This window comes from Carya illinoinensis, chromosome 4, assembly GCF_018687715.1.
Source record: "Carya illinoinensis cultivar Pawnee chromosome 4, C.illinoinensisPawnee_v1, whole genome shotgun sequence".
NCBI classification, from domain to species: Eukaryota; Viridiplantae; Streptophyta; class Magnoliopsida; order Fagales; family Juglandaceae; genus Carya; species Carya illinoinensis.
In genome coordinates, this window is record NC_056755.1 from 9,118,725 (window position 1) to 9,129,324 (window position 10,600).

Below are 10,600 nucleotides of genomic sequence, written 5' to 3' on the forward strand. Positions count from 1 at the left end.
CCTAAACAATTCATGGTTTTTCTTTTTTAACAATAGGCATAATTTAAGAGGGACCTTCTTCAATCCGGCACAACTCTCCAATGATAGTGCCCTCTTTGTTAATTCATGTGCCACATTATTTCCTTCTACGAACTTGACTTCCCAATAAGATATGTGATAGAGAATGAATTTGATTTCTTCTACTTGTTATCACATCCATACACTTGTAGCCTCCTTCTTGTTAAATCATTGATAACTTGTTAAGCATCCCCTTCAAAAAATACTTTCTATAAATTCATATCACTACATATCTCCATAGCACTCCACAAAGCAGAAAAGCTAGAGATAGAAACAATTATTTTTATAAGTTTTTTTTATTTTTTGTAAGATTTTATTATTATCTTTTGAGTTTAAATCTATCAAACTTAAAAAAAGTTAAATAAATTTAAAAGATAATAATATTTTATTAAAAATTCGTATAAAGGTAAAGATGCACAGTTGATCATCATGTATAAAATGTCAAGAAAAATTTAATTACAAATACAATTACACATTAATATGTACACTAATATAATATGATTGGTCAAAAAAGTAGATTTTATTAAAAATAGCATTAATTTAAATTTTAAATATAAAAGAATCAGTATTGATATGCAGATTAGTACATAACTTTACTTGTACATAACAAAACTTAAAATGCAAGTCATTTTTCACACACAATTTCTACTCTTCCTTTTCCCCCCAAAACCAGGTTTTCTTTGTTCATCCACCTAGAGTTTGATATAAGAATTACTATAATTATAAAATAATTATATAAAAATAATTATTTGAAATGATTTTATATATTTTATTAGATTTATTTTATAATAAAAATAAATTAGATTTATTTTATAATAAAAATAACTTATAAATTAGATGAGTATGATGCTCGTGCACGTCCACTTACTACGTCACGGTTTGAACAGCTAGGTAGCAATTACCAAAGTCACGATTTGACTACGCGTGATTGAATGTAATTTGGACCAATAAAAGAGAATGATAAGGCAATAAATTACACGCCACGTCATTACATAATATATAATATGTAGCAGCACATGATGGATCCAGCTCTACCATTTTTATTTTTTATTTTTTGCTTTGTAACGCTCTAAGTACGTACTTAATTAATTATATGTAACAAATTATAGTAGTACCTATGATGAGTTGTCCATTACTTAATTAATATATATTATATATATATAGTAGGTATATAAATATTACAACTTATATTAATCATACATATGTCAATATAAAAATGTTACCATATAATTAATATAGCTTTTTTACGTTAGTTGGTGACGGATTTTTATATCAATAATATTGCGTGCGCTCAATAAAATAAAAAGCGTGAAGGTAGTAGTACTCCATATATATGATGATCTTTATCATGGACATGATCGATGATGATGACAATTTATAAGAAACCATGATCGTACGTACTGATCCATATATATAATTTATTCATTTCAAGCTAGCTATATAAAACTAAAAGTCGAGTAAATATTTAGTACTGTTGCATGCATGCATGCATGCGTGCTGCTTTGATATATATATATATAATATTCCCAATAAATTATAAACCTTATGAAACTGATCACGATGATCATTTGAGATCAGCTCGATCGAGGATCGCTAGTTACGTAACTAAGAGATTCCGACACCAAGAAAGTCTATGAAAGGCGGGACAGTGCCCTTGTCGAGTTCAGCGAGTGATCCATGATGATGATGATGATGATCTCCACCAGCTTGTTCTTGCTGATCATGAGAAGCCATTTTCAAGTTCTGTAATATAGCGGCCGAGTTATTATTATTGAGCCTCACGGCCAACCTCATCATATATTCCTTCCCACAATCCTCGCCAAAATTTGAGAATTTGAATGGACGACGCGGAAGAACATGATCAATATTCCTCGGGACATGATCAGGATCAATGCCTGGCACAGAACATGAGAGATTAATTACCAAATACGTACAAAAGAATTAAAAAGAATGTAAAAAGATATTAGCTAGAGATTAATAATTGATGGTTGAAAAAATTACCATGTATTAATCCGGCCTGCTGCTTGTAATCAGCCCATGATGAAGTGATCAAATCACACTTTTTTCCTCCACCAAATTCACCAGAACGTGGTGAAGCTGTTGTGATGGTTGAGTACTGCTCATGTCGTCTAAAACTTAAAGATGATAATAATGAAGCTGATGAGGAAGATCTCGGCCTGAAATTTTCATGGTTTTGGAACCTGAGAGTCGACTCTGACGACTTAGAGTAAAAATTACGACTTGGATCATGATGATGCTGATCATGAGCTTGGAGTAGTGCGAATCTTTCCCGTTTTCTTCTTGACATGATAACATGGTAGTGATTCTTCAGTGCGTTATCAGTCCTGCCTTCAAAACGACGAGCAATGAGAGCCCATTTGTTTCCATAAATCCGGTGATCTGCAAGAAGCCTTTGCTCCTCTTCTTCTGTGAATGGCTTCTTGTTGATGTTAGGATCAAGTTGGTTGTACCATCTCAATCTGCAACTTTTCCCTACAAATTAAGATATATAAAAGATCATTTGGAAATTTGGAAACTTGAGCTAACTTTGGTTTGAAACTAAATCCCATTTCTTGCGGCTTAAGCTAGCTGCAGTACTACGTACCTGATCTTCCCTCAAGATGTTCTGCAATGAAATTCCAATTCTGGGGACCATAATGTTGAACGAGTTGTTGGAGTTTCTGATCTTCGGCTGGCCTCCAGTGCCCTCTGTAGCATGATCTCCTCCCACTCATGTCACTGCTGCTACTGCTTCTAGATTCTCCCATGATCGATCTTCTGTACGTAGTGCTACTTCTTCACAGTCGCAACAAAACTAAAAGTTCGAAAAATGAATGACAAGATTTAAGATGAATGAAAAGACGGACTAAGTTAAGGTAGCTAGGAATTTAAGGAGAGGAGGGAAGGTCGAAGGTCGACTTAGGTTTCGGATGACAAGTCACTCTTGTTATTTGTTCACACGATAGAGTCATAGACTCTTTATATATACAAACACACGTAACACATGAATTTTGCCCTGTTTAATTTCTCTATCAATTAAGGCATAGGGTTAAGCAAGGCAACTGGCAATTTACATGTGATGGGAGCAAACCCACTATGCTACAATTAAGTGGAATTCTTAATGATTGTACAAAGTTGGAAGAAATTTTGTTCCATGCAGTTTATTAGGGTGATTATATAAAGAAAATCTCTTTAGTTTCATGAGTTAATAAGAGTAAGTGGGAATTATATGCATATATAGCTGTAAAAACTGAGTACTTGTGATAACAATTAGGACGTACACTTCATTTATTTATTCGGTTGAAGTTTAATAGAATATTCCCATGTGCGATGTCATCATGCATATGTACGTGTATGGTTTCATAAGCTATCAATATTTTGCATTTTTATAGCATTTTGTCACCATTTCAACCATAGATCCTCCCATAGAAGTAAGCCATTCTGCAGGTTGTTTTTGCTTTATATGCAATGTTATTCACAGCTTTAAGATAATTGAAACTGCCACTCCATTCCTCAGAAACAACACAAAACCGTGCTTGTACTTCTAGCACATGTAGATCGACTGCTATGATAAAAAACAAAAAATGCTTTTATATATATATATATATTATATCTCGTGGCCGACTTGGTTCTGATCTCTCGATCGAGTTCCTCCTCATCTCCCCATGAAAAAAACTTAGCTAATAACCCTTTTATTTGCAATTATTTTGGAGACAACTAGTTTATCTTCATAGGCACGCAAATTCATGAATCATAACAATTTGGCCAAGTTGACAGGCAAATTTTCTGATAAAAACCCAAAAGGGTCCGAAGATTTCTTTTCAAGGCCGTGATAATGCATGAGTTTGTTCAAGAAAAAAGAGCGAAGCTGAGCATATATAGTTGGAATTCTATGAAGTGAAATCTACCACAAAAGGTAAGTTGTGAAATAACCAATTTATTGTAATTCCATGCTTGGAAAACCTAACCCCGGCCGTCCCTCGTTTGAAACCTGATGTACTGCAAGCTTTATATTAATTTGTTTGTATGATCATTCATCATGTACGTACACAGCTTTGGTGGGTCTTTTAGCTGTCCTTTTCACTTTGTTTAGCCACATTTGGCAACAAATATGCCCATTTGTTCATTGTGCGCCCTTGAGCGATTGGAATTTATGTACCTTAATTGTAATTAATGGCTGCAGAAAATGACAGCCGAGCTGCTTTTAGGTTATGCTTAATTCATTGTTTATCAGTAGTCTATATTAATATTGCTTCTAGAATATTTACTAATAATATACTACATTCAGTTTTTACTTCATAAGAATCACGATTCTAGGTCATCAAATGGGACCTTTAATGACTGCACAGGCACTAAGAAATATAAAGGTAGATGAAACACTTAATTCTGGCCAGTAGAAGATAATTCTTTGCTTCTTGGTCATACTCTTGAAAAGGAAATAATAAAAAGTGAAATACTTTAACCACAAAAGGATTACACAAAAGTAAATTCACAAACTGGCGTGATTTGATACAATATGTCAAATTGTAAAGTTATTTTTTAATGTAAAGCAGATCTGACGCATCATGTGAAATCACGTCTATTTGTAGGTGTACTTGTGTGTAATTTTTTTGTATATGTAGCAATAACACTGTTTCTATCTGTTCAAGTACCTCATTAAATCGTGTAATTAGGTTTTGTAACCACCTATGCTGTTTTCATACATGAGAGAGAGAGAGAGAGAGAGAGAGAGAGAGAGAGAGAGAGAGAGAGAGAGAGTACAGAAGTATAATGAAAAACCTTCATATTCAGTGAGTTTCATTGCTTTTTGCTTGCGGCGTGGTAGCATATATTTGACGGTTTTGAAGGGTAATATGGTTCACCAACAATGTAGAAAAGTACTGAGCTCTAAAAGATGACTCCATTTGTGTGCTTGTATATATGTACATTCCTTGTACAAATCCGTCTTCGATCATGAAAAGTGAAGAAAAACGAAATAAATAAAAAAAGTTACATATATTGGGGATCCCCTTCTATATGTTCAAATCAATTTGGGGAAATAAATAATGGAAATTCTACATATTACACTCTCATTCGCAATAATAAAGTGGTAATACCCATCAATTTTTGAAGTTTTCTTCAAAAAATAAAAGATGATGAAAAGTGCCCATTTACATAGTGGAATGAAAATTTAATAAGAGTGTAGTATATAACAATACTCAAATAATTAAAAATCATTCTTGCTAAATAGTATATTCTCCATGTGGATATTCCAAACAAAATCTTGTGCCTCTTAATCAGAGGGATGTTTTTCAAGCATTATAAATGTATCCACATTTTTTTATGGGAGAAATGATAGAGCCACCGAAAAATTATACACATATTTTGTACCGAATTTTTTTTACTTAATGGTTAAGGAAGTGTTTTTCAATGATTTTATGATTTTTTTTTTTTAAAAAAAAACATGTTTAAAGAGGTTTAAAAAATAGTCGAAGAAAATAGAAAGAAAAAAGAAAAAACAATCTCCACCACTCGGTACCGAATTCGATAAGAGTAGCACCGCTCTTTTTATGGCATGCATGTTGCTGAAGGGAGGACCAACGAATGGAAACAGAGAGAACCACTGTCCAGTGAATAAGGAATTTGCACTCTTGTTATTTTGCTATTTTGAATTGTTGTCTCGTTATCGAGTCGGGTTTGACTCGAATCCAATTTTTGTTAGAACTGGACTCGTTGAATGAGAAACTTGTATCATCTATTATCTGTTCTAACAGATAAGGTTATGGGTGAGGGATTTCCTTACTTTCCATATCCTCTGGGCATATCTAAATTGTTGATTTGCAGAGTATAAGGTATCTTAAAAAGTTTATGCTTGGTGGGCATCTTTCTCTTACGAATTCGGACATAGGGAACAAGATGGAATCCGAGTCATGGTATATTTCTCATACCCTTTCTTCTGCACCAATCTTGAGGGTTGAAGCTCATACATAGCTGAAACTTGTGCAAAAGTTTGAGGGTACATAGCTTACAAGGAATTCGTTTCAATGCCAATTTCCAAAAGTCTACATACATTACCTTTTGTTTTGAGGAAACAAGAATAACAAGAAAAATTTTGAGGGTATTAGATCAGAGCAAGTCTCTCAATTAAATCACTTATTCTGTGTAGCTCGATATCAAGCATTTCAGTAGCACAATAACTCAACTAGATCAACCTCCATATACTAACTAGACTCATAAGAATAAGCCAAGTCTACATAATCTGCAGAGTTTTTGCCAAGGCCATTCTTTAGCATATTAACAGGATACATACATACATACATACATACATATACATATATATTCATATTCTAAATGAAAATGGATTCACCTAAAAATGCAACAGCTTGGCTAAAAATGAGTGTTTGAAGTCAAGTCATGCTACCATTAAGATAAAACAAAAACTTGATTTCTTGGTAGGTTCAATCTCGAAGCTGCCAAAGAGCCGGAAACTCCGAAACCTCTCTCTCCACAACCCAGGCGCGCGACCGGGGGGGGGGGGAGCTTCGTCTCCCGCTCCCCTCCCTTTTCCTTTTCTCTGTTTGTTCTCTTCGTTTTTTCTTCTTTCGTTTTGTTTTTTCAGGCCAATAAGGGAGGAGTGCCGATCCGGACTGTCCAGCCGCCGACCGCCAACACGCACCCCTCCAAGATGGTGGTCAGCCGCCGATCTACAAGCCCACCTAACGTGGTGCCAAACGGAGTGGGGCGTTGCCCGTACGCACCGGACGAAGGCTCGGTTTTATGCGGCGTGTGGCTACCACGCGCCACCAAGGGGCCATCTGCTGACGAGTTCCCCGGCTTCTTTGGTTTCTTAGTCTTCGATCGTTCAGGTTCCGAGCGGCGGTCTCCTCCCAGAGTTCATTTTGCCTCTGTTTTGGTTTCTTAGTCTTCGGCCTCTGATTTGGCGACTGTTTATGTGTTCTGTTTTTCTAGTTTTTTGGGCGGCCGACGTCTCTTTTTCTTGCACGATTGCTGCTGCTGTGGGTTGGTGTAGCCGGTGGGTAGTCTGTTTGTTGGTTTTTTGGGTGCCGAAGGTGGTTGTTTTGGTTATAGTTGTCTGTGTGTTGCACAGTCTATGCCCCCGTGGGTTTTTATGTTTTGCTGTTCTGTTTGTCTTCATGTGAAGTCCACGGTGAGGTGATGAGCTGTTGAGCGGTTACAATCTCAGGCAAAGAGCTGAGAGTGGCGGACGATGTTATGGCCGATAGTCGTATGGCCGGCCTCCGCTATGGAGGTTGCTGTGGTCCGTACGCATGCTGGGTGCTCGTGTCGTTAGGACTCGTGATGCCGATTGCTTGTGGAGGGTGTGCCGTCAGAGTTTCTTGGCGCTCTCGTGGTTGGGCTGTGTTTGTTGGTTTTATGTTTTGTGAGTTTGTCTGTTTTTTAGTTTTAATTTAGGAATATGCTATTGGACTGTCTGTTCATAGTATCTCCCGTATTCCGCCTCCCTGGAGGTTGGAGGGGCCATCCCGTCTCTGGTCATACAGAGCGTTTATTCTCTCTTTTAAGAGTTTTAGAAGTTAAGACAATGTCCGTCACTTTATGTGCGGGGAAGCTCCTGAGCAGTTGCGTTAGTTGACTTATAGTCTGGTTCTCCTGTATTGATAAGTCACAGTTGTAACCTCGTTTATGAATGAATACAATGAAGCATATTTTTATCAAAAAAAAAAAAAAAGTCATGCTACCATGTGTTGTGGGTTCTTGACAGAACTCCTTTCTCGTGGAAGCTTATTTGGAAAAATAGTACCCACCCCCACTTCCCCCCCTCAAGGTGCTTTCTTCTCTTGGACAGTGGCTTTAGGAAGAGTTCTTACATTGGACAATGTGAGGAAACAGAGGATATTGGTTAATCAATTTTACATTCACAAGAAGAGTCAGGACTCCATGAATCACCTTCTAATGCTTTGTGAGGTTGCTAGCCTTCTATGGAACATTGTTTTTGGCCTCTTTGGGATGGATTAGGTTGTGCCTTCTTGTGTGGTGGGGTCTCTTAACTTGCTGCTGGAAATGGCAGTTGGGTAGGCATCGCTGTGAACTACTGTGGAGAATAATTCTGTCATGTTTATAGTGGTGCCTTGGAGAGAGAAATTATCATAGCTTCAATTGCGAGAAATCGGTACAGGAGCTTAAGTCCTTTCGTCGTACACTCTTTCATTGGACTGTGCCCAAAATAGTGCTACTTTCTATATTATATATATCTACTTTTCACGAATTTTGAAAACTTTTTCCTTCCGCTAGTTAGGTGGATCCCTTGTATACTTCCTATGTACCTAGATAACACCCTCTTTCACCTTAAGAAAATTTTACTCATAAAAAAAGTTTAGAAACATTACTTGAGGTAAAGAAAGGATTCAATATCAACACAATATATCAATACACATCATTGTTCAAAATATAGCACATGAATACCTGTAATGACAAAGGAAAAAAAGGGTCCTGCAAAGTGTATGACCAATGAAACTCACAAATCGAGGGCATAGGACTAGCTCCAACCAGTCAAGCCTAATCTGTCAGCGAGATTGTACATTACAAGTTGATCCCAAACAGGTCCAAATAGAGGTTTCCCTCCAATGGCAAATGTAAGGGCCCATGTCGCCAAAATAGCTGTGAATACACCGAACCCAACTGCTGATCTGACAACATCTACAAGATGGAATGCTTGTTGAGACAACCGAAAAGGAAATGTAATGTAGAAAGGGAAAAAAATAACCAAGAACAGTGTGAGATTCATACTGCCAAACAACTAAATCTACTTGAAATTAGCAGTTTTGTATAACTAAATTGCTTAGAAATTGTTGTAAAAGGTGTAGTCAGATGGATGTGGGTAACTGAGATACGTCCCTGGCAGAAGGGAAAAGAAACATAAACTTATCTCAGAGTTCAGCAGATGAAACATGCTTAAGAAAAGAAAATGGAAAAAAATACTCCGACCCAAGCATAAAAATAAACACACACTGGAAGCCTCTTCTCCTGAAGTAATAGAAACTTAAACCACAAAATCAGAGGCACCTCATTTTAACCAGGCATGACACTTCAGAATTTAAGCGAAAATACAGATACAAAACACGAGGCTTGTCTAACTTATTCTTTCATTTTTTGATGGATTAGCTCATTTACGTGAAGGATAAAATATAGGATGCTCTGTAGCAGAAGAAACAAGCCAGAGCTAAGTAATGCCTAGTGTGAAAATTATCCTTTTTATGCTTGATGCAAGACCCCACACAGAATGATCAGTCCTATCTTCATTAAATGAAAACAACTACAATAACAGTTTTTAATTGCAGGCAAAATGTTTCTCATCTTTACGAAGAGAGTGCAACAGCCGACCTCAATGCAATAGGATTTCCATTTTTCCTTTGGAGAAAGGTTCAAGAACATGGAAGTACCAGAATGATGACTAATATACACAGTACACACTCAACGAAATGAATCCGACCTGAACATTGATGGTATTAGAATCTCTTTTTCTTTTTTTTCTTTTTTGTTAATTAATGACAGGTTCTCTGATTTACCAAAATTTTAATAACCTCACCACCTTAACGGATAGAAGCAATGCATCAATAGTCCAAAACACAAGAAGATATGTACAATGACACTCAATGGTAAGACAAAGTACAAAATTTTAATAGGTTTGGTTGTTGTAAACTGGGTAAAAGGTATTCAATAAGTTTCTTAAAATCTCTGTGCACACTCAAGTCATTACGGAAATTAGTAATGTGTCAGGAGAGATTGGTAAACCGAGATAAACACTCTCGAGACACTGATCTGATACAGTACCACAAATCATAACGTCACATAGCCATAGAAATCAAAAAGAAGAACTTAAAAGTTGAAAGATCAATTTTCCTGAGGATAGGCCCAAAAATCTAATTGTTTGCATTACCCCCTTCCTAAATTCATGCTAGATAACGAAAACGAACTCGAACAAAACAGAATGAATTCGCAGAGGGGAGAGAGAGATATATATACAGTGGCGGATGCGAGGGAAGGAGCGAGAGTGGCGGAGAACGGGCCAGAAGTAGAAGCAATTGAGTGCCCAAAGCCAGGGCAGCATTGCGAATCCGAAACTGTAGAAACTCCGGGCATAGTTCACCGAAGCTTCCTCCGAAAGACCCAGAGGGCCGTCGATAGTGGGCCATAGGGGCGAAGATCCAAATACTATTGAGCTCCGATTAGGACTAGGGTTCCGGTTGTTCGGATTGTTGGGGTTTGGGTTGGGATCGGGATTGCTGGTGTGGGTCTGTGAGCCGGTCTCCATCTCCACCGAGAATTCAGACGGTACGTACGATCGGGCTGGTTGGCTTCTTCAATTGACCTCGTTTCGCGTCTTCTGCACCAACAACTTTCTCACTGTATCGCTGCGTTTATGTGAGAATTTGCTCGTTGCGGTACCAGGGATTCAGTACTACGCAGTACCCGAGCCCGAGGTTCCGAACTCAAGGCAAAACGACACGACGTTAAGGCTTTGTTTGGGTAAGCAGTTAGTCTTATTTTATCTCATCTTAATATCAAAATATTATTTAAATAT

General features: G+C 37.1%; 2 protein-coding genes across 2 annotated transcripts; both read right to left on the reverse strand.

Annotated features, from left to right (window-relative positions):
* Positions 1–1,463: 1,463 nt before the first annotated feature.
* LOC122308126 (transcriptional activator Myb) lies at positions 1,464–2,993 on the reverse strand. The gene is made up of 3 exons (XM_043121299.1): positions 2,663–2,993; positions 2,059–2,550; positions 1,464–1,952 (listed from the first exon to the last, which is right to left on the reverse strand). Exons 1-3 carry the CDS (start codon positions 2,823–2,825, stop codon positions 1,663–1,665), a joined length of 945 nt encoding a protein of 314 aa, XP_042977233.1. The 5' UTR covers positions 2,826–2,993; the 3' UTR covers positions 1,464–1,662.
* Positions 2,994–8,405: 5,412 nt separating this feature from the next.
* Positions 8,406–10,513, reverse strand: LOC122307325 (probable gamma-secretase subunit PEN-2). Its single transcript, XM_043120136.1, has 2 exons — positions 10,042–10,513; positions 8,406–8,715 (listed from the first exon to the last, which is right to left on the reverse strand). Exons 1-2 carry the CDS (start codon positions 10,328–10,330, stop codon positions 8,555–8,557), a joined length of 450 nt encoding a protein of 149 aa, XP_042976070.1. The 5' UTR covers positions 10,331–10,513; the 3' UTR covers positions 8,406–8,554.
* Between the last annotated feature and the right edge of the window lie 87 nt (positions 10,514–10,600).